Source organism: Sinocyclocheilus rhinocerous, unplaced genomic scaffold (assembly GCF_001515625.1).
Source record: "Sinocyclocheilus rhinocerous isolate Xijiao unplaced genomic scaffold, SAMN03320098_v1.1 scaffold1915, whole genome shotgun sequence".
Lineage (NCBI taxonomy): Eukaryota > Metazoa > Chordata > Actinopteri > Cypriniformes > Cyprinidae > Sinocyclocheilus > Sinocyclocheilus rhinocerous.
Window position 1 is genome coordinate 442,048 of NW_015639873.1, and position 27,051 is coordinate 469,098.

General features: G+C 36.4%; 2 protein-coding genes and 1 pseudogene across 2 annotated transcripts; 1 reads left to right on the forward strand and 2 right to left on the reverse strand.

The window, feature by feature from the left end:
- The first annotated feature begins 3,790 nt into the window (after positions 1–3,790).
- Positions 3,791–7,223, forward strand: LOC107752265 (translation initiation factor IF-3, mitochondrial-like). Its single transcript, XM_016568196.1, has 4 exons — positions 3,791–3,935; positions 4,152–4,618; positions 6,099–6,247; positions 7,019–7,223. Exons 2-4 carry the CDS (start codon positions 4,153–4,155, stop codon positions 7,205–7,207), a joined length of 804 nt encoding a protein of 267 aa, XP_016423682.1. The 5' UTR covers positions 3,791–3,935; position 4,152; the 3' UTR covers positions 7,208–7,223.
- A 35-nt stretch (positions 7,224–7,258) lies between these two features.
- LOC107752266 (transcription factor IIIA-like) lies at positions 7,259–12,643 on the reverse strand. The gene is made up of 8 exons (XM_016568197.1): positions 12,385–12,643; positions 12,046–12,146; positions 11,849–11,945; positions 10,731–10,804; positions 10,472–10,552; positions 10,140–10,369; positions 7,740–7,787; positions 7,259–7,620 (listed from the first exon to the last, which is right to left on the reverse strand). The coding sequence occupies exons 5-8, from the start codon at positions 10,497–10,499 to the stop codon at positions 7,276–7,278; spliced, it is 651 nt and encodes a 216-aa protein (XP_016423683.1). The 5' UTR covers positions 10,500–10,552; positions 10,731–10,804; positions 11,849–11,945; positions 12,046–12,146; positions 12,385–12,643; the 3' UTR covers positions 7,259–7,275.
- A 7,745-nt stretch (positions 12,644–20,388) lies between these two features.
- Positions 20,389–24,387, reverse strand: LOC107752253 (wiskott-Aldrich syndrome protein family member 3-like; annotated as a pseudogene).
- Between the last annotated feature and the right edge of the window lie 2,664 nt (positions 24,388–27,051).

A 27,051-nucleotide genomic window follows, 5' to 3' on the forward strand; every position in this document is an offset into this window, starting at 1 on the left:
AACACAAAATGAAGAAAACTCTGCAATATTCAGAGGAACTTGCAATTTCCATCGAACGGGTCAGTTTATCAACACTGCCTGTATGCTTTGTAAACTGTGTAAAAATGTATATTTTCTCCTCCAATGAAAAAGTGCATCTCCTGTTGTCTCTCAACATCTTAATGATGAATTTATTACAAACACACAGCTTTTGTCTTTATCTGATGGACCGGATTACTTGTGGATTACTGTGATGTTTTTATCAGCTGTTTGGACTCTCATTCTGACGGCACCCATTCACTGCAGAGCATCTATTGCTGAGACACTGATGCAATGCTACATTTCTACAAACCTCATCTCATCTAGAAAATGAAAATTCTGTTCTAAAACGTTTATCATGTATGCACCCTCACCTATGTGAACTATATGCATCAAAACGAGGGAAAAACTAGATTTGTACATTTTCTAAAAAAAAGTGAGTATTATTTACAGGGTGGTGTGCATTGAATGGTTTTTATTGCATTGCTCTGTGTTTGCTACAGGTGCTTGCTAAAAGTGCAGAACAAATTACTAGCCTGTATTAGAAGTGGAGAAAACTCAAAAACAGGACGCTTTACTTTTTGAGTATGCACAACTTGTGGGGGAAAAAAAATAGTTGTATCAACAACTTAATTATAGTTGGCCTACATTTTCCTCAAGTTTTCTAACCTCAAAAACAATGTTTTACTTCTTGATCCAAGTTCAGTAATCTTGCATTTTAAGCTAAACTAATCATTCCTTCAGATGAACAAATTATTAGTGCATCAGTGATAAAAATGTTTTTATGTAATATCAACTTCTTAAAATGTTGATAGTCCAGACAACATTTAAAATAGAGTCTGTCTGACAAAATATAATTTTTTACAGTACGTTATTTGTTCAAATCCCTAACTCTAAAAAGCGCTGTTAAGAGTCTAACAAAGACATGCTCCATGAGCAGCAAACAAAGACTCATATAGCCCAAAAACAGAGAGATGCTGAAAAGAAGACTGTGTTTAGGGTGGTATAAGATTCTCCTCCGAGAAGATACTGTGTAACTTCTGTATAGTAACATCCTTTTTGTTTGAAATGTGTGCCACTATGCAGGGTCCCTGTTAGAAGAACTGGTATCCTTGCATTAATTAGCAAACTAGGAAGCTCCTAAGGCTGCTTCATGAATGCTCTTTCTGCAAGTGCATCTTTCTCTAGGTGCAGTCAAGCGTGTACAATTATCTTTTTTGGCAGATTTTTTGTCAGCCATCTCCTTTGCAACAAAGTTCTTTCTCCAAACTTTTGTGGTTCATGCCCTCACAGCTTCCTTAATCTAAGGTCCCATTCGCTGAATAGGCTGGAGGTTCATCATTATGCACTTTAGCTCTGCAATAAAGGGCAGCATTGTTAAAGGAACACTCCACTATTTTTTAAAATAGGCTCATTTTCTGACTCCCCTAGAGTTAAACAGTTGAGTTTTACCGTTTTCGAATCCATTCAGCCGATCTCCGGGTCTGGCGGTAGCACTGTTAGCTGTAGCTTAGCATAGATCATTGAATCTGATTAGACCGTTAGCATCTCGCTCAAAAATGACCAAAGAGGTTCTATGTTTTTCCTATTTAAAACTTGACTCTTCTGTAGTTACATCGTGTACTAAGACCGACGGAAAATGAAAAGTTGGGATTTTCTAGGCCGATATGGCTAGGAACTATACTCTCATTCCGGCGTAATAATCAAGGAACTTTGCTGCCGTACCATGGGTGCAGCAGGCGCAATGATATTACACAGTGCCTGAAATAATAATTTTCCGTCGGTCTTAGCACACGATGTAACTACAGAAGAGTCAAGTTTTAAATAGGAAAAACATAGAAACTCTTTGGTCATTTTTGAGCGAGATGCTAACGGTCTAATCAGATTCAATGATCTATGCTAAGCTACAGCTAACAGTGCTACCGCCAGACCCGGAGATCGGCTGAATGGATTCGAAAACGGTAAAACTCAACGGTTTAACTCTAGGGGAGTTGGAAAATGAGCCTATTTTCAAAAATAGTGGAGTGTTCCTTTAAATGCGCTCTCATTGCGGTATAGCCATCGATCTTTTAACATTACTCCTACATTTAAAAGGTTAAAGAAGAAAATTACACCATTACTACGTACTTAGACTTAAACATTACCGAAAAAAAGCAATTATAGACAAAAAAGTTTTTTTTTAATACTTGCAAGACTTTTTAATTTTTTATTTTTTTTGGAGAGCACAGTTACACAGCCAATCACCCACAGCCAGCCCTATTCTACTGTCCTCTTATAGGCTCTTTCTTTCATTCAAACTGTTTCTTCCAGCTCTTTGCAACTCAAACCTTGCTGATGGAAACATAACAAGCGCCTCCGCTGTGACCTATGACCTCGGGCTCTTTGCACTTCCTGTGCCCAGCGCTCTGATGGGAGGGATCTGTCGGTGCACCTGCGGTTGGGCAGGTGACAAGGAATTCTGGGAGAAATGGAGCAGCTTCTCTCTGACACGAAGGTTAAAGCCACTGAGAACAGCTAAGATTAGAGGCTCTTTGTACCCATGAGCGTTAAACAAATTCATCTATTGCTGCTCAGCTGACTGTAAAATCTCTAGATTTACTGTTTCAATGCAGCCAAGGCCTAAGCCACAGGGTCAACCCATGCTGCCTTTCCCACAATGTCTAAAACACACATTAGAAAGCCTTTACAAAGTTTTTGTCTGCTTTTTAGGAGTAAGTATATAAAAAGAGCTTATGTATGGTGGTATTAAGGGAGATCCATTTCCAAAAAAAAAACATTTTATAAGGGTACTACACAAAATAAGTGATAAGTACGTAAGTAAATAAATAAATAATATTTTACGAACATATGGATCAAAAAAGCACTATTGTTCCATTTAGCATTGTTTTAGCAGCATTACATGTGTATAGAATAGAACAAAAGTAGGACAAAATAAAAAGGAGTTAATATTATTATATAGCTGATTATGTTGTAGCTACTATTTTATTTAATTTTTTTTAATTCAGCCAATGTAGGATTGAAAAGCTAGCAAGCGAGCAGCATGAAGAGAAGCAATGAGCGTTATGCTCCGGGTCAAACTGTGTCAGCTCCAGTTAAGCACAGTCCAGCGCACAGAAACTGACCCACATGTTCTCTTTTATGCTATGATATGCTATTCAGAGCTCTTTATTTATTTATTTATTAACATGCATTCCTAAATTAAAACGAGCTATTATTATTATTAACAACATTTGATACATCTGGCTTAAGTCTAACCATGTTCAAATGTACAATGCAGTCTTATATTGCATTTTCACCCAGTTCTATAGGCTATAAATATAAGGAACTTATAACTTTGAATTAACCTTCACTTGTTCCTTAATTGAAATAGCCTACAAAAATGCCATCCATATACCATACTAAAAATGCACAGCACAGTACAAGTACAATAATGCAACAAAACATAAACATATAGAATAAAAAAGCACAAAATAATGGAGTATCTCTTCTAGAAATAAACGTATTGTTTTATATATTAACCTATTTTAAACATATTAAACTTCTCATTCTTACTCAGAAAGTTTGATAAACTTTCTTCTATATTCGACATGTTTATTTATTTATTTGGCTAAGCAAAGTTGTGCTCCTTTCCAAAAGACACCTACAAATCAGAGGAGATTTTAATGTATTGTATTGTATTTTAATCGAATAGAAAAGCTGAATACAACAAAATGGCATAAACATAAATATTTACGCGGCGCGTTTGGTGTGACGTCACACACGTGCGCCAAGATTCGTCTGTCAGTCAGGAAAGTCATTCGCCTTCATGTTTACCCAGGGCAAAATTAGTGTTTATGACCCGGATTATTTGTCTTGAAGTCTAAACTTGACGGATTCCGCTTTCTTCGTCCTTGACGTCGGTTCCGTACGACTCCAGTGTGAGTAGCTTCGGTCAGTTCGGTGTTTGTCGGAGTTCAAATCTAAAGGACCGTAATCTATCAGAAACCACAACAATGGAGGAACAGTCTCTACTTGTGTGTTTTGAGTAAATGCTTTGTATATCGTGTATTCTGAAGTGTCTGTTCACATTATTTGCTATCATTAAATGATTAGAGTTCCTCCTTTGTAATGTTCATCATGACACTCTCTTCTAGGATGTCTCTGGGGTTCCTGAGGCTTGTTTTGAGTCCTCTTCTTCGCCCCATAGGCCTGCTCTCTTCACCCCTGGCAAGAATCCCATCAGCCCTCAGGCCAGCATGCTCTTGCCATATCGTCTCTCCCTGGCCATACATGTCTACATACTTCTCCACTGACACTGAGAGGGGGGGCACCAATGTGACAGATCTCCAGAAGGAGACTAAAAAGCTGAAACCGAAAGCACGGGTCACTTTGGGCAGCGTGGGTAGGAAGATCGGCCCTCGGCATATCCAGTTATTGGGTGAGGATGGTGAGGATTTGGGTACAATGCACCGTGCTACTGTGTTACGACTGATGGACCAAACAGGCCTGAAGCTCGTTGCCATAAATGACAACTGTGATCCTCCATTATACAGACTGATGAATGGGAAACAGATCCACGAAGAGCAGATGAAACTCAGAGACACACAGAAAGCCAAGAAAGGTGGGTTTCGGTCAGGAAAAATTGTGACCCTGGAGCACAAAACCAGTCATAAGGGTCAATTTTTCGAAATTGGGATGTATACACCAGCTGAAAGCTGAATACATAAGCTTTCCATTGATGTGTGGTTTGTTATGATAGTTTAATATTTGGCTGAGATACAACTATTTGAAAATCTGGAATCTGAGGGTGCAAAAAAAAAAATCTAAATATTGAGAAAATCGTCTTTGAAGTTGTGCAAATGAAGTTCTTAGCGATGCATATTACTAATCAAAAATTACGTTTTGATATATTTACGGTAGGAAATCTACAAAATATCTTCATGGAACATGATCTTTACTTAATATCCTAATGATTTTTGGCATAAAAGAAAAATCTATAATTGTGACCCATACAATGTATTGTTGGCTATTGCTACAAATATACCCCAGCGACTTAACACTGCTTTTGTGCTCCAGGGTCACAATTGATGTAATATACGTCATGCCATTATTTACTCATCATGTTATTTTAAATAATAAAAGTAGTCAATACAAACTATTTCCCAAGTTTTCTGAAGCCGTAGACCAAAAGGTAATTTGCCATTCGTTGATGAACTTCTTTACTCTGCATTCAGTTTTTCTTTTTTTTTTTAAAGGTGAGGCACTTTAACCTTTGGTTAGATGGCTCATACATCATTGGGTCTCATTTGTGTAGTACGGAGAGATGATAAAGAATGAGATTTGAGAGATGCAGAGGAGAGGATTTTCAGCAGATAAGCTTAAAAGAAATAGCAAATTCGTCCAAAAATTTAAATTAGCATAAAATGTACTCACTCTCAGGCCATCAAAGTTGAAGAGGAGTTTGTTTCTTCATCAGGTTTGGAGAAATGTAGCATTGCATCAATGTCTCAGCAATGGATGCTCTGCAGTGAATGGGTGCCGTCAGAATGAGAGTCCAAACAGCTGATAAAAACATCACAATAATCCACTCCAGTCCAAATCTGTCCCGATAAAGAAACAAACTCCTCTCAGATGGCCTGATTTTTAGCAAATTTTGAGCTATTCCTTCTAATTTCGGTCTGTTCCTCATTCAGTGCTATAAGCCGTCTTTAGGAATTACGTGCGCTAGTTATAGGGACTATTCTTATGATGTATTTATTGATGGCTGTGGTCACTATGAACTCTTGTAGTGTGAAAAAAAAAAAAGATGCTTAATTTTTGTTTTCTAAGAGAATATGGGTTTGGAACAACAGTGGTGACTAAACAGCTGAATGTTAAATTTCGGGTTAGCTTTTCCTTTTTATCTTGCCAAGTGTACGTTTTCTCTTTCTCTAGCTCCTCGTGCTTAATTGAAGAATCTGTTGCACTTGAATGCAAATGGCATTTATTTTCCTTCCATGATGTAGTTGTGGATATTTGCATATTGTTTAAAGAAATAGAAACTTCATGTTTAGCCTAACCTTACCATTCAGCACTCTGACCTTTTTTTGGTGCATCTGCAGGACCCGTCCAATCAAAGGAGCTGAATTTCTCCTCCGATATCTCCCTTCATGACCTGGACACTAAACTGCGGCAAGTTGTCATCTGGCTGGAAAAAAACAACCACGTCAGACTCACTATCAGAGCACGAACTGACAGTGGCACATCACTGGTATGGAAACCGAATATGCATTTCCTTTCATTTGCATTGGATTAGTAAATCTGTGCATTGTTCAAAAACAAATCCCCTGTCTATGTTTGTGTTGTTTAAAGTGAATGTTTCACTGTGCATAAAGAGAGCAAGAGACAAGTTTTATGACAAATATTTTGTCCGAGCCTGTGCATATAGCAATATCTTGTCTTTAAATTAATATGCATCCACTACAGAAGATCAGAGGTGGTTACGTTCCTGGAAAGTGACTTTCTACCTGTGTATGCTCAGCTCATAATTTCATCGCATTTATATAGAACCTCCATACCAAAAATATGAGCTGTCTAAATCATCCTTTTACCTGTGAGACTACCATTCTGGCTTATGACTTAACTGATGAAAGCAATTTACTATTTATTTAGTTTAATTAGTAATTTAGTCGTCTAGTATGTGGTCAAGACTTGTGTATATTGATGTTTGTTCCACTACGATGTCTTGCGCCACAGAATTGCATTGTAAAAGCATGATTTAATTATTTTTTATTATGAACTTGTCATGGTTGCTGTCGAAAAACTTAACTTGTGTTGACCCTGAAACATTGCTTGGAAAAATACTGGAATGCTTGATCCGAGTTTACGTGCAATTCGTTTATTTATACACAAATTCATTGTATAAACGTCAACTTGCAACCAACAAAAGTTACATTTACTATGAAATGAACAGTGCAGTTCTGCTTTGAAAATGTACACTGCAGATTTCATGATTTTCTTCCCTTTTTTTTTTCCTAAACAGGACAACGTCTTAATGCAAATGGTGGAGAGGATATCAGTGGCTGTTGGCTTTGTATCGAAACCGTCTGTGGTTCGTGGGGGTCGTGCTGCCATGTGTGTCCTTCGGCTTGCTTCTGCTAAAGAACTGCAGAGAAAGGGAGCAGAGACTTCGAACAAGAATTTAAAACCTGACTCAGAGACACCAGCATAAATGGCGTAAGTCTCCAAAAATGTTGCTTTAGAAAGCTTTAGGGTTCACTGGAATATGACTCATGGACTCTACAATAAGAGGGGCTCTAAAAGGTGAACCACTGGATTTGCAGGGTCGTTGAGCTCAGAATAAATGGATTTTGTTTTGCTGACAACACTTTCTGATTTAACGGGCTCTAAATCAGAACTTATTAAACTCTGGGAGGTTTCTGGGAAGTCTGGTTTTGGTAATTTACAGCTTTCAGAGCTGAAAGGATGCAACAGACCATTTAACTGCGGATTCATAGTGGTTTCTGATTGGCTACTTTGTGGCACCGAAGATTCATCTGAATTTGAAGTTTTTGTTAGACGTTTGTTTTTTGGTTTGTGGCCACTCAGACGGGACGCCAGGGAGCGCTTCGGACGGGGTTTCAACTGAAAGAGAAAATAAGGGCAGTTATTTTCAACTTAAAAACATTTTAAATACCTGTTGTACAACCTAAAGACTAAAAGTCCGTTTCAGCTGATCAGTAATAAATACTGCAAGTAGTTACCTGCTTCTTTTCAGGATCATGAACCACACCATGGCGCAGTAAACTAAGCCAAAGCCTCAAACCCATAGTAACTTCTTAACCACTGAATTTAACGTATAGCACAAATTCTATATATTTTGAATCCCAGATTTTCACAAATCTTGATAAAAGAGTAATAAGGCAACCGAAATTGGCCAGCTTACTAATTTAACATTATCAAATTGGGAAATGTAATAAATAAATAAATCAGAAGACAATGTCGAACTGGAGCAGGTACAGAATGAAAATAATAAAAACACATTTCATAAAGTTGAAAATCTTTTTTATCAGAATTTTCTCAGTAATTAGCATTTCCGTCAGCTCTATTTTGATGTGTAAAACCTTTTTTTTTTTTTTTGGGGCAAAAAAATCCTTGGATGGAAATGTAGTTAGTAGGGCCGTCACTAACGATTATTTTGGTAATCGAGTAATCTGTCGATTATTCATTACAATACATTTATTTGTGGTGATAAAATAGACCTAAGCGAACAACAGCCTTTAAAATGAATTAAAATACAAATATAATAGCAATGAGGCAATAATAATTACTTCAAGTTTAAAGTTTACACTTTACTGCGCGATCTAATCCTTGTTTAATTTTGACTAAACATTTAATACAAATGTCCACTTAATCTTTAATATCTGGCCACTTCTTTATGACAGAAATCTACAGCCGCTGTAATTCTTGAACATGTGGACATCAGATCATGCAAACTTATTTTGAAGTCGCGATTAACAATTAGCATATTGAGAAAGATATTGATGTGTTCTCCTGTGTTTGCGTGGGTTTATAAATGATTTATCTTATAAATCTGATGAAGTGGTGCACGTTGCGTTCCCAGATGAACGTTATAATAAACCCAAACACACAACAATATGCAGAGATGGAGTTTGAGACGCTCCACACATGTAAAAGATAACAGTTTGTGCGGCGCAGCATTTACTGTGAACGGAGCCGCTCTGAGACGCATCGCATATATTTATTTAACTGAATCGTAGCGTCTGTGAATTCACAATAGCATTGTGCTTTATGCTGATTTTAAAATGGGTTTAATATATCACGCAGCCTTGGAAGACGGTCTAATAATGCGTTTCATGGATTCTCGTCCGTGGAATGCGCCACTTACGGTATTTTGCCGATTACTCGACACGGGCAAAATGCAATCAAGGATGTTTTTAAATCGAGGAATCGTGGCAGCCCTAGTAGTTAGTGAGGCAGATACTTCAAAACTCGGATGATGGGAAAGCACTAGGGATGCACCGAATGGAAATTCTTGGCCGAAGCCGAATAAAATGAAACACTGGGCCGAATACAGAACACGGTTTTTTCAAGTTTTTTCCCCCCCATGTAATTTGACAATGTTTTTCACCATTGCATAAATTAAAAATACTTAACACTAAACATTTTTTTAACATTCTAGCAGACATTATACCAACAAAGCACAATTTAACTTAAAATTAATAAGTTGGTAAAATAATATTTTTTGGCCATCAGACCCCCTTCTTGAATCAGGCATGTTTTTTTTACTGTAAAACTAAAAGCAGCCTTGCTGAGCAGAAGAGACTTCTTTTAAAACATTAGAAAATATTACAGATCCCAATTTGAACACTATGTGTGAATGTTACAATAAATGTATTAATAGAGCTGTTGTAATTATTATCATTATTATTGTCTTTTTATTTTATTTTACAGAACAACAGTAAAATTACAACAATACTAACATTTATTAATGTTTGTTGACATTCATTTTGTCAAGTTTTATTTTGGCGGAAACGCGCAGAAGACCTCAATGCTTCTTTTTGTTGACAACAATATATAAACGAGTCTCATTAGGAATACGTCGCACATATCGCATTGTCATAAAAACGTGACTGAGCAACTGACGAGTAACACTGTATCAGCGCAGATTTTCCTCGAGCTTTGGACTTTGAACTCTGGTTAACAAGCAGATCCGCCGCGAGCTCGTGCAGCGCTGTCAGAACACATGCAATGCGTGTGCGTGTATTAGAAAACATAACGTTCTGCAGTGTATTTAATTGTTTAAGGCCATTTCGTGATTTCAATCATCATACAGTAACCAGCAACAATCAGCCCATCCTCTTCTCATCGAAGACATGCGCTGCAGTCCTAAACAGTCTCTCGCTGTCGGTGCTTGTAATGATTTGTGCGTCTTTCGCTGACAGTTTAAATGCTTCCACACTGCTGACATGTGTGCTGCATTATAAAGAGTGCGCGCCTCTCACTTTACGCTGGTTGCTATTTGATCGAGTCACGTCATTGTTCGGTACAATATATTCAGTCTTTTCGCTTATTTGGCCGAACACCGAAAGAGCTTTTTTCGGTTGCCGAACATTCGGTGCATCCCTAGAAAGCACGGTTACCTTCATGGCAAAGGGCCTGCCGCAGCCAGGCTGAATGCAGATGAAGGAGCGCTGCTCTTCGTGGAATGACAGTATGTGGCTCTGAAGATTGAACGCAGTGGTGTAAGAGCGGGAACATCCATCTCTGGGGCAGTGATACACCAGGCGCTCTTCAGAGTGAACATGCTGATGCTGCTTCAGGAACCAGCTATCCCTGAATGTTTTCTTACACTGATCACACCATACCCTGACTGAACACACACACACACACACACAAAACAATTACCAAAGTAATGTTTTCTAACTTTCTGTAAGGTTAGGCTATTTACATTCAGAACAAAACATAGGATTACCTATATGAACTTTTTTGTGGTTTGTCATCTCCGTCCAGTTCTTTCCCACAAACGAGCAACCCTCCGCGGTGCAAGAATAGCCTGCAAAGTTATGTCAGTATGACAGGCTTTCCACATGACAGGTAAGGTGATACATGATCTAATGACATGAAAAGTACTATAATCTTGTGTTCCAATCAAATATGCTGACATTTGTACTCGGAAAGCTACTGTATGGGATCATAATACTTATATATAAGCTTATATAACAGAACAATACCTTTGGGTAGCTTCTCATGGCGCTTCAGTTTACCACGTTGTGAAAACCGTCTCGCGCAGCCTTCATGTGAACACCTGAGGATCAGAGCCATTGCAGTGTGTACAGAACATCAAGTGAAGGTAATCGGACACACACAGTTCTAACTCGAGCATTGTGTTATGCTAGTTTACCGCAAGAGAGATCATTAATGACAAAATACAGAGACATAAGACAAACTAGTGTAAGAAGTCTTACAAGAAAGGTAGCAGCTGGGTGTGTGCACACTCATGGGTTTTCAGCTGGTTATTTTTCTTGAATGCTTTCTCACATCCTTCAAATGTACACTAGCAACCCTCTACGCACACCTTGGCAATATAATCGCCATTGGCTAGTACATTTTTTTGTTTACTCGCCAGACTGATATACTATTTTACACACACACACACACAAACACGTTTACTTGGCTATCTAAATGGGGACATTACATAGACTTCTATTGTTTTTATATACAGATAGTTATACACTTTTTAACCTAAACCCACCCCTAACCCTACCCCTCACAGAAAACTTTCTGCATTTTTACAATTTCAAAAGTAAAAAAAAAAAGCGCTCAGTCAGCGTGTTTATCGAGTGAAAATCTGTGTTGAACGCCTCTCACACACATACTGGCGTGTAAAATCTAAGAATTTATTAACCAATGGCTAATGTTAGACATTATTTAGTCGCCCAGAGTAAGATTTAGTCGCATATGCGAGTGATTTACTCGCAATGTAGAGGGTTGACTAGGGGGAAAAAAACATTATTAGAACTACGAAGACAACAACATCAACAAAAATCACATATAAATATAACATACAACCCTTAACATTACTGTATGGTAATAGAATTTCAGTTGACACAAGTGTTACTTGCTACTTGTTTGTGCATCTCGGATTTGTGTGTTTTCAGGCCTTGCAAGTATTTGTAGTGAATATTGTTGCATCAGTCAGTGTGGTTTTGCATGCCAGCTGTTTTCCAGCAAAATGGTGTTTAAATATATCTGAATGTAACCATCACTTACATTCGAGTGCAGATATTTAATTCAGTCCTCAGAAATACCATATACTTTTTTGTGGCTAAATGCGTTTACATTTACTTACTATGTATTGTTTTGTCTCTTGTCTGTGAATACGTTAAATATGTTTCTTCAAGTTGGAGTTTGTGGTGAACCCTTCGTTGCATCCGTCCTCCGTGCATCTGTCAACATAGCGCGAGACATGACACTTTACTATACTATTAAATGCTCTCTCTCTCTTCTGTCACACACACACACACACACACACACACACACACTTACATGTAAGGTCTGTCACCGGTGTGTGTCAGCGTATGGCGAGCAAGATGATATTTTGTGCAGAACGATTTGCCGCACGTGCTATACTCGCACTTATATGGCCTCTGCAATCAATCAATCAATCAATCAGTAAAAGTATCGTTCACATCAAACCTCTGAGAGCCGTGTTGACCGATTTGAACTCTATGACAAATGTAATTTCGTGTAAGTCACTTTAATCCAATTGAATGGCTTCCAGAACGTTTCATACATGCGCAAATAAAACAGAACGGTTTAATTTAACGTTATATGAAATGTATTCACACAGTCTTCGCTCACGTGTTGGCTTTGCGCTTAACTTACCTCCCCTGTATGTTTGCAGAGATGCGCTTCTAGCTTCCATGCTCTGTTGTACGACGCTTGACAGTCGGGAAACGAACAAATAAATGTTGCGCTGGGTTTAACGTTAGTTTCGTGCATTGTCATATGTTCAGCTACAAGGTATGGCTAGAGCTAGAGCGTGTGTGCCTTCTTCATTTTGATAGCCTACGAAACATCTGACGTCACGTCAACACTAACATTCTGTATGGAACGCCAGTGATGCCAAAACTTAGGAATAGGGGTTATGCGTAACAGACTTCCGTATTCTGTTAACCGGGTCTCGTCGCTTCCGGTTCAAGCGTTTTGCATATGCTTAGTTAAATATGAAGCAGTTTTACTCAAGATGCCTTCAAAGTAGATACCAATGATGATCATAACTGATGTCCATCACATATGCGGACTGATATCTAAAAGTTTATTTTTATTTTTTTCACATTTAGATATAAACATTGAATAAAACGTCAACAATAAAGACAGCTAGCTAGTTTAACTGATTATCTTAAAAGTCCATAGATATCGCTATTATTTAATACGGCTGTTAACACGTTCTCCGACAAGCGGAAACAATGAGACCTGTTTTCCGGGTTTGGTCAGGTGATGTTCGACATATACCCTATAGTCCACACGTACACGGGTATTTTTTTATAAACTGAGTTTTTCGTCCTTTGTTTAAAAATAATCTAGTCCACATGAAAATGCAAAAACACGCTAGCAGTCAAGAGCATGCCAAACCAACAGGTGGCGATATAACCCTAACCATAAAGCCATGTTGGCCAAATCAGAAGCCTGAAAAAATGGTTATTACCGGTTGTTAGTGCCAACGTCACAAAGATTTCTCGCATCAACTTGTGAACTGGGAGTTTTCTGAGAGCTACGACTTGTACCATGTACCACCTGACCACCGCAGGCTCTGTTTTATCGAGTCCGAGGACGTGCTGTCATCGCGAAATCACGGTAATTACGATATGATGTGAACGCAGCATAAATCGCTCTATGTTTAATATAGGAAAACATGATACAGGTCAATGTATTTATTGTAATCAGGCGGAAACAATAGAGCATGTTTTAATAAAATGTAAAAAAATATGAAAAAGAAAGGTTAAAACTCATTAAAGAACTAAGAAACATGGGTGTTGAATCATTTAATTTGACAAGCCTTTTGGAAGAGCATACAGAACAAGGTAAAATATATGGTGCTATTATAAAATACATTAAAGAAATAGGATTAATCAGGAGTATTTATTTATTTTTTATATTAGTTGCTTATTAGTGCTTCACACTCCAGTCCAGTTGGTGGCGGTAAATGCACCAGAAGTTGGTTTGCCATCCGCCATAAAACGTTATTAGAAGAAGAAGAAGACGTCACAAAAATCTCCAGTTTCACCGGCTACACGTCAACACTGTAACCGGAGTTTCTGAAAATCTTCACCCCGGCAGGAGTTATCAAAAAGGTTCGGTTTCAGTGAGCTGCATACAGGGCTGGCCCTGACCAATTTGGTGCCCTTGGCAAGATTTTAGCTGGTGCCCCTTGCATCGCAGCCGATTCCACCACCGATCATTCACACAGAAAACTGCATATCAAACAAACTTCATATGAAATGAATGAAAGATGGTTGCACAAAAAATTGTTGACATTAACGCATCGCTATTTAATTTAGAGAACTTTATCGTCCAAATAGCTGTTGAGATGTAGTGTTATTTTTCAAGGCATGGAGGCGTAATGCAGTTTTTGTCTTGTTTTGACTAAGATGGCATCTGAATTGTGCCCAACATGTCTTACAGAGGTGCTAGAGAATTTGGGTGGTGGTGGTGGTGCTGGAGGGGGGGTTCTGTGAGGCACTGTGCAACTCAAGAGGAGTCCCTCGTCCTTCTGCTTGGACCACAGGGGCTGGGATAATCACATTAGTGGAAGATGGGAAGTAGACAGTGGCGTGAAAGCCTGGAGAGCAATGGCACGACTAATCCCGTTATTGCTGAGAGAGAAAAGAGCGACGCTGGCTCTCTGCGGAGGCTGAGAAAAACCCTACTTTCCCAGGAGTGAGTTCACCTGTATGGTAACACACAGAAGTTGGTCTTTTGGTGCTTATTACGAGGAGACAATTGGCACTTGGCACGTACCACTGCTTTTTGTCTTTTCTTAACACCATCTCAACATCCCACCCTCCCCAACTCCCCATAGTAATGCGCTATTACACATTGTCAATGTATAAACAAAACAAAACAGGATAGGCATTCCATGAGATCCTCTTTGGCTCCCCGCTGGTGAAGACGTCCCTTACAGTAGGCACTGCTGTATGTGGACAGGATAGGGAGGGGGCAGCGCTGCCAAAAACATAGGACTTGCTTTATCTCTAAAGTGTTCCTGCACCCGAGTTCATCTTTAATACAAACTTAATACAAGGACAATAGGATGCGCTCTATAAACCGATGCCCTGCTGAATTCGCTGGCAGATGGCCTCAATCAAGGACAGTCCTAGATTGAGGAGGCATTTCATTGGGCGGATAGGAGGACATGTCCCGCATCCCCACGTTTTCCCTCAAGAGCAGTGCTAGTGCTCAGAAGCAAGATTCCTTGCGCTCCCTGGCAACGGTGGGAAAACAAAACGTCAGCTCTGATCTGTCAAGTCTTTAAGCCCTCTGCTTCTGTCTCTCTTTCTCTTGTTTTACGGGATTGTACTGCTGTATTGGTATAGGGATTAAGCTGAGTGGTAAAACAGTGATTTAATGAACTTTGCATGGCAGCATGCCGCATTTCAACTACTATCGCAAATAAGCAGGGCCAGTGGGAGATCGCTATGGGAACTTTTCTGAGCCATATGGAAACAGGGGCAAGCGCTTTTGAGGCTGTGGGTTTTTAATTCCAATAAAAAAACAATTTCAAATACTTGAAAACAACAGAGTCAGAGTGTGAGAAAGAATGTTCTCAGGAAAAAACACAAAAAACAGACGGACCACCAGGTGCACTGTGTGTGTGATGCAGACAGAATGTATCCGCTCACCAGACTGTTTTTTATTTTGCCATGTAATCACAATAATGCTCGGCTTTAAATCAATTATACTGCAGATGACCGCATCATTCAATCTAAATAGCTAGACTTAGAGTCGCTTGTTTCAGTTTGTATAATTTAATTCTCTCATAATCAAGTATTATCAGACATTCTTTTAAGCTATTTAACAAACAAATTATTTTCTTCTTTTGTGAATGTGTAAAGGGACCAATAAAAATAAATACATCTAAAAATCAAATTTGAACACAACTCAAAACTATGCTTGCAAGATGTTTCAAATACATTCATAAAATGTCATTAAGCTTCCATCATACCCAGATGTACAACACCAAAAATATGTGAAGTATGTGACATGTCTAGAATTGTGAAAAAGTTTAGCACTAATGCCACTATTGTGGTCTGTTAACTTATCCCATTCATGAGCCCTACAGTGCACCCAACAGTGGGTTTGAATCATTAAAATGTTGTAATCCCCCACCATTGTGTTCAGACACCGCTACATTTTTAGGTCTTAAATCAGCAAGATCTTCAATAGGGAATATCCAGAATGCATTGTGGTCATTTTAACAGCCATACATTTAGTCCTTAACTAAGTGGTGTAAAAAAAAAATAAAAAAAAAACTGAGGCAGAGTGAAAAAATGAAGCCAGTCTAAATTGGGAAGAGCTGTTTGATTGAAAAAAACAAAAACAAATTGGAAACAAAAAATTTATTGAAAATATTTAAAAAGTATATCTTTTTTTTAAAAGTATATCAATCTTACTTTTTTGTTGTTGTTTTATTTAAAAAGATGAATATACTTAAGGAAATGAGAAAAACTCTACCTAGAGTCCATTTCATGTAGACAACCAAAATCATATTCATAATCAAATAATCTTAAGAACTTGACTTCTTAAAGTCAAGTTATCAACCAAGTCACATGAATAAACCTAAATTTACATTACAATTAGAACTGTCAAAATTCATGCATTAACAGCTGAAATCAATAGTTTTGTGGGCAGCTCTTTTATACTTAAAATGTTGTAATCCCCCCACCATTGTGTTCAGACAACGCTACATTTTTAGGTCTTAAATCAGCAAGATCTTCAATAGGGAATATCCAGAATGCATTGTGGTCATTTTAACAGCCATACATTTAGTCCTTAACTAAGTGAAGTAAAAAAAAAAAACTGAGGCATAGTGAAAAAATGAAGCCAGTCTAAATTGGGAAGAGCTGTTTGATTGAAAAAAAAAAAGGAATATCTTTTTTTTTTTTTTAAGTATATCAATCTTACTTTTTTTGTTGTTGTTTTATTTAAAAACATGAACATACTTAGGGAAATTAGAAAAACTCTACCTAGAGTCCATTTCATGTAGACAACCAAAATCATATTCATAATCAAATAATCTTAAGAACTTGACTTCTTAAAGTCAAGTTATCAACCAAGTCACATGAATAAACCTAAATTTACATTACAATTAGAACTGTCAAAATTCATGCATTAACAGCTGAAATCAATAGTTTTGTGGGCAGCTCTTTTATACTGTCAGAAAAAAAGTGCAAAAATTGCTGATCACTGGGAAAGCACCCATAAATGGGAAACTCTATACCTTATCTACCTAGAAAAGGTGCATATTAGTACATTAGATTAAATGCAAGGCACAAGGACTTGCCTTCCAGGAGGGGGGAGTTCTGTCACGTGTATATCTGATTAGTTCTCTAGTTAGTTTCTGTGATTGCTAATTAGTCCCCACACCTGTTCAATTTCTCCCTGATTACTCTCTTCACATATTTAAGCCCCGAGTTCTCCTTTGTTCATTGTCTGGTACTGGTTTTGTTTCCAGAAGCTCTTCTAGTGTTTTCTCAGTGTTTAAATAGTATTTTTGATATATCTTTGTGCTTGCATGTCTAACACGTTACAATCTGGTATCGGGATATGCGTTTTTAACTTAAATGTGCAAGGCATCCAGTTTCAGCAGCTTTAACTTTCTAATTACTCATTAAACATTTCACTTTGGCATAAATGAGAGAGAAGTCAACCTGTAATTCTATAATGATTTTTTTTGAAGATAATGTTACTAGTATTAAATGCTCTCATATTGTGCACAATAAGTTATTCACACAAAATTTTCCCACACAAACATTTTTTGGCACAAGCTGAGGAAAGAGGTAACAGAAAAAGTAATAAATAATAAACATACATTACACTAGTTGATTATTCAGTTGAAATAATATTTAATTAATAAAATGGATAATACGGCAGCAACACCTTTGACCAAAACAAAAACAGACATTCCGACACAGAACACACATTTAAAGTAGAATAACTGCCTGTAGCACTGTTTTTCGGAGAAACAAGTATGTGAACTTTGCATGTTTCCTACATGTCTGCAAACATATTATGGTATTTGTATGCTTTAATACAGTCTATGTAATGACATACAGCGCCTTTAATGATCAACTATTTGTGGCTGTCTGAAGTAAGGTCTTATGAGGAAGGTCTCTATCTACTCTTGTGTGTGTGGTTGACTATAATCAGTCAGACCATTCATTCTCATCCAATTCGGAGTCATCTTCTGAGTCGCTGTACTCCACTGCAATGCGGCGAGAGAGTATGGTGGCTCTCTTTTAGCCTGCTGTTCTTGTTGCTCCTGTACTTTCTTTAGTTGAATACCTGAACACACACACACTCACTCACTCACTCACACACACACACACACACTCACTCACTCACTCACACACTCATGTAAACACACATTTTGTGCATAGCAGTTTGACACTTTTAAAATCTTAACATATATGGCAGCTGTTGAGTTTGGACTAAACAACAAAAACAAAAATTATTTAATGATATGACTATTAACACAGACATCTACATTTACATGCAAGTTACAAAAATATTACAATATTAATCGAAATGTGGTCATGATCCAATTCAAATTATGTACTGCATCATGCATGCCTTTGTGAAAAAGAAGTGAGCTTAATTGTATTGAATGTGCACTTGTAGTGTTCTTCAAATCTTAAAAGTATAATTTAAAAAAATATATGTACTTACAGATGTGTTTTTGAATTACAAGGCAACATAAATGTGCCTAAAAAGAGTTCACTTTCATGACTGTTTATTAAAACATGTAAGTAAATACACTTTTAAAAAATGCACGGTAGCAATTTAGTACAGGGACCAATTCTCACTATTAACTAGTTGCTTATTAGCATGCCTGTTATTAACATATTTGCTGTTTATTAGTACTTATAAACCAAATATTCTGCATATTCTACATCCATAATCCTACCCAATACCTAAACTTAACAACTACCTTACTAACTATTAATAAGCAGCAAATTAGGAGTTTATTGAGGCGAAAGTCATAGTTAATATTTAGTTAATAGTGAGAATTGGACCATAAAATGAAGTGTCCAAATGCACTTTGTAAAAATGTCATTTTAAATAATTATGTTTAAATAATATTTTGTAATGCTTTAAATAAATACAGTTATCTTAAACTAAAGTACACATGAAGTACTTGATTATAATTTTAACTGTAGTGTGTTATTCAATATTACATTTAAAGTTAATAAATGTTAAACTAAACTGCAACTTCATTATTACAACCGTGTAATTATACTTAAATACATGACACATTTCACTAAAAATGAAATATATTTTAGTGTACCATAAATGTTTGACAATACATTTGGCAGCAAAGACGATAGAATAATTATGAACTACTTTAAGTCCTAAATATGTTGGTCCAAAAACCACTCTAAAGTTAGATAAACTAATTGCATTCAATATAAATTTACACTATAATAGACTTTCATATATGTTAAAAAGTATCAAGTACTGATTATTTGACGGCCATAACTCTTTCCAGTACTTTGTAAACAAAACTAATTTGAGATCGTGCTCCATATTCATTTTGAGATCTAAGAACTGTCCGTTTAAAATGGCTCTTGATAATTATAAGCATTTAAAAATATCTTTAAAATACACTTTGAAGTTTAATTTGTACTAAAACTTGCATGTCATGTGTTTAAATATATTTGTAATTACACATATGTTATTATGTTATTAAGTTGCAATTTAGTACATTTCTTATAAAACGTATAGTTCCGGTGCTTGATTCTGATTGGCTGAGCCGCGTTCGAAGCTGTTGTAAATGACTCTACAAAGTAACACACCTTTGTTTACGTTTGTGTGTTGCTCGGCAACCACTTTGTTGGAACCACAACTGTTTCTGAGGAGCTACATTGTTTGGTGGAAGAATACTGTTTTTATTAATATCATTACACTTTATTTGCTCTGTTTTATTTTGTGAAACCTTACTACGTATATGGAATAACCGTTTTATAAAAGCAATAAACCACGGCTTCTTGGGGCTTATTGATTTAAAATATACTGACTGTAAATGTAGCACTAAATAACACATTACAGTTAAAATGATAATCAAGTACAATATATTAGTCACCATATAAAAATAAGTGTATTTCTTTAAAGCACAACTAAAATGATTATTAAAACATAATTATTTAAATTTTACTTTAAAGTAAAACACTTAATTTGACATTATTACAAAGTGCTCTTTTTAAAAGTCTACTTACGTGTGTTAAGAAACACAGTCATGAAAGTGTTTCTCTGTAAGTACACTTAAGACTAATTGCATTTAATATAAATTTACACTATAATAAACTTTCTTTCAATTGCATTTAACATACAATTACTGTCAGAAAACATTACATTCAGTTCGCACTTAAGTATATTCTTTTAAAGTATATTATTTTCATAATAAGTGCACTTTTTAAAAGTATGCTGAAGTGTACTTCTTCTTCACAAGCGTGTACTGTACTGTGGTCATGTTAAAGTGTGCCACCGTGGACAACACTCTCCTGTTGACGTGTGCAAAATGTTTAAAAGTCTTTTACTCTGTAACCTACATCACCCAGCCCTACAGGACCTCCAATGCTGTGGTACTCGTGCTCTACCCCTCCATTTGCACTAGATGATGCTGTCTCCACAGGCATGAAGGGATGCGGGCGGCTGTGCATGTGCATGGCTTGAGCATGTGCTTGAGCGTGACGTGCTGTCACTGGATAGTCTGAGTTGTTTGGATGTGGCCTGTTGAAAAGAACAGTAATGCAAAGCATTGCAATAATGATTTTGAGGAACTGCACCATAACAATGTATATATTTTATTTATTTAAAATAATTATAATGTCCTCGATACACATATGCAATACCAGACGAAAGTTTGAAATAATTACGATTTTTTAAAAGTGTTTTTAAAAGAAGTCTCTTGTGCTCATTGAGGCTGTATTTATTTGATCAAAAATGCATTAAAACAGCTATCGTTGAAAATAACGTTTATATTTTAAAATGTAATTTATTCCTGCGATGCAAAGCTGAATTTTCAGCATCGTTACTCTAAAGTCTTAAGTGTCACACAATCCTATAAAAATAAGTCTAATATGCTGATTTGGTGCTCGATTTTATCAATTATTATTGGTGCTCAATTATTAATAGTTTTCTTATTATTATCAATGTTGGAAACAGTCCCAATATTTTTATGAAAACTATGATACTTTTTTTCAGGATTCTTTGAGGAATAGAAAGTTCAAAAGAACAGCATTTATTACTTATCCCAAACTTCTGGACAGTAGTGTATGATTTACACAAAAATATTTTAAAGGCAAATACTATTTTCAGCATTGATAATGTTTCTTGAGCAGCAAATCAGCATATTAGAATGATTTCTGAAGATCATGTGACACTGAAGACTGGAGTAATGATGCTGAAAATTCATCATAGCAATTGATTACATTTTAAGATATATTAAAATGGAAAACAGTTATTTTATATTGTACAAATATTTCACAATATCACTGTTTTTTACTGCATTTTTGATGCAGCCTTGGTGAGCAGAAGAGACTTCTTTCAAAAACAAAATAAAAAACAAAAACATTAAAGGGTTAGTTCACCCAAAAATGAAAATTACCCCATGATTTACTCACCCTCAAGCCATCCTAGGTGTGTATGACTTTCGTCTTTCAGACGAATACAATCTGAGTTATATTAAAAAATATCCTGGCTCTTCCAAGCTTTATAATGGCAGCGAATGGGTGTTGAGATTTTGAAGCAAAATAAAGTGCATCCATCCATCATAAAAAGTGCTCCACACGGCTCCGGGGGTGAATAAAGGCCTTCTGAAGAGAATCAATGCGTTTGTGTAAGAATGAGACATAAGGCTTCATAGAAAGTGTTACCGAAAAAGTCATCTGGTCTGAATCAGGAGTGAAATCTGGACAGATCAAGCACTGCTTACAAGTGAACACAGTCTGAAACAGCTCTAAACAAATATGTGGGTGGATTTTGACGCGCTCTTGTGGATCATGGACTAATATTCTGGCCAGAAGTGATGGTTTAAAGTTAAAACGCATGAACATTGGATTTGTTTCTTACAAACACGCAGCTTTTGTCTTCTCCAGATGTTAACTGATGGACTGGAGTGCTGTGGATTACTTGTGGATTATTGTGATGTTTTTATCAGCTGTTTGGACTCTCATTCTGACGGCACCCATTCACTGCAGAGCATCCATTGCTGAGACACTGATCAGTTTTTGGGTGAACTATTCCTTTAAGTCATACACTGATGCAAAGCCAAACTACTTTTGCAAGAATATTACCAGATTTATAGACCAAAAGGCCTATTATTTTACCCTATGTTTTCTCTTCTCTTTTCTCTTGTCTTCTGTGTCTTGAAGCATTTTCTCCTTCCACAAGTCAAAGAAATATGAGGGGTCTGTGTAGAACTTAAGTCCATCAATATGGTCATCCCTAGATAAAACTAACAAAACATATTTACACACAATAAACATCTTAATATTAAAGAAGAAGAAGAAGAAAGCAGATGCTGGTGTTGTACGTCTCTGTGATTGGGTTTAGGATGCTGCTCTTCGTCACCACCTGCTGGTCTTGAACAGTAGAGCTCTTAAAGGCTTTAGCATGTTAATATCCTGGAGTGAAACTGAGACAAAAACTAAACAGAGAGATTATTACACAGAGCACATCAGCTATCTCTGGACACACACGAAATCCACACTCCACAGATTTTCTCAGGATTCCCAAACCAACATTTACAGAATTCTGCACCTGCTTTATATTATCTAAGATTTGAATATTTTTTGGGTTAACAATTTGTGAGTTACGGACCCGTCTCACAGACTGTGATGACACGTTTAAACTGACATTTCTTTATATATATATAAATTCATCTTCCTCTTTTTGAAAGTCATGAAAGCACTATCATGGAGTTTTTCTTTTGCTATTTGAGCAAATGGGAACGAACATATATATATATATATATTTGATGTGGTCCTTGTTCCAAAAGTTCCACTGTAGTTCCTTTCAACACACTTAATATGTTTAAATCAATGGTACAAATTTATTTACACCTTAAAATAAGTATGTAAATAAATAAATAAGTGCATAAAAAAAAGGTTCATATGTGTCCCTGCAGCACAAAAGCAGTGTTAAGTCGCTGGGGTATATTTGTAGCAATAGCCAACAATACATTGTATGGGTCAAAATTATCCATTTTTCTTTTATGCCAAAAATCATTAGGATATTAAGTAAAGATCATGTTCCATGAAGATATTTTGTAGATTTCCTACCGTAAATATATCAAAACTTAATTTTTGATTAGTAATATGCATTGCTAAGAACTTCATTTGAACAACTTTAAAGATGATTTTCTCAATATTTAGATTTTTTTGCACCCTCAGATTCCAGATTTTCAAATAGTTGTATCTCAACCAAATATTGTCCTATCCTAACAAACCATACATCAATGGAAAGCTATTTATTCAGCTTTCAGATGATGCGTAAATCTCAATTTCAAAAAATTGACCCTTAAGACTGTTTTTGTGTTCCAGGGTCACAAATGATCAACGACAACTTACTGTAGGAATGCTGGGAATGTCAGATGAAAAGACCACATCATGAAAAAATATACCAAAGAAAGGGGATGCAGAGGTCATTTTTGACCCACATACTGTTAGGTCTAGCCTGGAATATCCTGTTAAATAAGCATCCCATGTCTGGTAAAGTGCATGTGATCTTTGACTTTTGACCTCTGACTGACCTTCCTCCACACTAGAATCCAACTGAGTGACCTTGATTGCAAGACGGTCTGTACGGTCCTGAAGAGAATTAGCACGCAGGTAGAATGCATTGGCTTCATTAAAGAGTTCACCAAACACATCCTCTGCATGTTTGCCTATAGTAGATGAGAAAGAACTTTTAAAACAGTCAACGTCTCAACGTCTTCAGTTAACGTCTTGTGAAGTGAAAAGCTGCATGTTTGTAAGAAACAAATCCATCATTGAGGTGTTTTAACTTTAAACTGTTGCTTCTGGTCAAAATGCAATAATAATGCTTCGTACGGTGAAAAAGTGCATCTCCTGTTGTCTCTCACAACAAAATCCAGCCACATGTTTGTTTAGAGCTGTTTTGATCTGTGCAGATTTCTCTCTTGACTTTTTCAGGAAGCAATATTATCCATAGAGAACTCATATTTTAGCTGGAAGCAATGGTTTGAAGTTAAAAATGTCTTACTGATGGATTTTTTTTTTTACAAACACGCATCTTTTATCTTCTCCAGATGTTAACTGATGGACTGGAGTGGTGTGGATTGCTTGTGGATTATTGTGATGTTTTTATCAGCTGTTTGGACTCTCATTCTGACGGCACCCATTCACTGCAGAGCATCCATTGCATACATATATATTTCTAAGATAACTGCAAGCTTGATAAGAGGAAATTATTGAAGACCATACTATATTTGAAATGCAATAGAGTAGAAATATGACACAAGTAAATCAGCAAGCTATACCATCAATAGGGTTTTATGTATGCCATCTCCAGCGGGAAAAACGAGAATTAACCTTCAGAAGTAAAGTATCAGAAAGTATTACCATGTCTTTTTGGAGATGGCACCATAGTGTTTTTAGGTTAGACTTTATTTTAAGGTGTCCTTGTTACAGTGTAATTATACATTTAAGTACCGAGTAATATTAATTAACTACATACTATATGGTTAGGGTTAGGATTACTTGCATGTTATTATGCATATTTAATTGTTATTAATAATAAGTACATGTAACGTGTAACAAGGACACCTTAAAATAAAGTGTTACCAAAAATATAAAGCAACTTTAAACTTAAAGAAAATTTTGATTATCAAGCTAAGTGAAAAGCTGCATGTTTGTAAGAAACAAATCCATCATTGAGGTGTTTTAACTTTAAACTGTTGCTTCTGGTCAAAATGCAATAATAATGCTTCGTACGGTGAAAAAGTGCATCTCCTGTTGTCTCTCACAACAAAATCCAGCCACATGTTTGTTTAGAGCTGTTTTGATCTGTGCAGATTTCTCTCTTGACTTTTTCAGGAAGCAATATTATCCATAGAGAACTCATATTTTAGCTGGAAGCAATGGTTTGAAGTTAAAAATGTCTTACTGACTATATGGTTAGGGTTAGGATTACTTGCATGTTATTATGCATATTTAATTGTTATTAATAATAAGTACATGTAACGTGTAACAAGGACACCTTAAAATAAAGTGTTACCTGTTTCTTTTTTTAAATGTGCTGTAGTAGTAGCATGGTATTTTTGAAGTGCATGTCATTATCTTCATCATACATATGCTAATAATGCAGTACATAATTTAAAGCCTATCACTGTAAATATCAATTATATTATAATAATGAAGCACTTTTCAAAGTTCTGAGTATGCATTTGAAAACATTCGCTTACCAAAAGTGTCCTGAATGCAGAAGCACGTGAGATGAAACGGAGCGTCTCGCGCTCACAGCAGCGCGTCCTAATTAATATGCTGATGAGCAGTTCTGTGCACCAATCGCATCTCAGCATCTGGAGCGTTCTTAAACCTGTGAGAACCAATACGATGCATGCATAATTGCAAACACGCAGTCATGTGTGGATAAGGAGAAGGTGGGACATAAACACAGTCAAAGATTGTTTATAGCTTTCAAACATGTAGATCAAAACGGTGTTCACCATATTTTTTTTTTGTGTGTGTGCATTTTGCTATTGGACATGTTCTCACAAAAATCAGCTGTTTGGACTCTCATTCTGACGGCACCCATTCACTGCAGAGCATCCATTGCTGAGACACTGATGCAATGCTACATTTCTCCAAACCTGATGAAGAAACAAACTCAACTACATCTTGGATGGCCTGAGGGTGAGTACATTATCAGCAAATTTTAATTTTTGGGTGAACTCTTCCTTTAATTTAATTTGCCCCTTCTGTATAAGGTCTGTCAAGAAATTCATTTGTCATAACATTCCCATGCCCATTATTTATGAGGGTTTAAAAGTAAAAACCTATTTATGTCAACTAATGTAATAAAGTGTGTCTCACTGAGGCTTCATCATTTACTCCAAACCTGTATGAGTTTCTTTCTTCTGCTGAACACAACACAGATATTTTAAGAATGTGTGTAACCAAACAGTTCCTGGTCCCCACTGAGGGTGAGTATATGATGACAGAATCATGTTTGGGTGAATTATCCCTTTAATTGGTCTTTTATTTCATTAATGTTATTTTATTTAATTAATATTGCATTATCTGCAAGTACACTTTTTTATAAGATTTGAAGCACACTATAAGTGCAAGTTCAGTACAATTAAGTGCACTTTTTTCACATAGGATCTGTTGATAAGTATATTCTATAAACACCTTTGCACATCACAGGGTAGCTTTAAAGCTTCCACATGTCGTGTTAGTTTCATTCTGTGGCTTACAATCCACGCCGAAACGAGTAAGGTAACTGTATATGTCACCAGAAGATTATACAGGGGGAGGTTAGTGTTCCCAGCCTCTCAGGATTAAGTTATTAGACACACACACACACTCTCTCTCTCTCTCTCACTCTCTCTCACACACACACACACACACACACACATATATATATATATATACACACACATACATATATATTTCTAAGATAACTGCAAGCTTGATAAGAGGAAATTATTGAAGACCATACTATATTTGAAATGCAATAGAGTAGAAATATGACACAAGTAAATCAGCAAGCTATACCATCAATAGGGTTTTATGTATGCCATCTCCAGCGGGAAAAACGAGAATTAACCTTCAGAAGTAAAGTATCAGAAAGTATTACCATGTCTTTTTGGAGATGGCACCATAGTGTTTTTAGGTTAGACTTTATTTTAAGGTGTCCTTGTTACAGTGTAATTATACATTTAAGTACCGAGTAATATTAATTAACTACATACTATATGGTTAGGGTTAGGATTACTTGCATGTTATTATGCATATTTAATTGTTATTAATAATAAGTACATGTAACGTGTAACAAGGACACCTTAAAATAAAGTGTTACCTGTTTCTTTTTTTAAATGTGCTGTAGTAGTAGCATGGTATTTTTGAAGTGCATGTCATTATCTTCATCATACATATGCTAATAATGCAGTACATAATTTAAAGCCTATCACTGTAAATATCAATTATATTATAATAATGAAGCACTTTTCAAAGTTCTGAGTATGCATTTGAAAACATTCGCTTACCAAAAGTGTCCTGAATGCAGAAACACGTGAGATGAAACGGA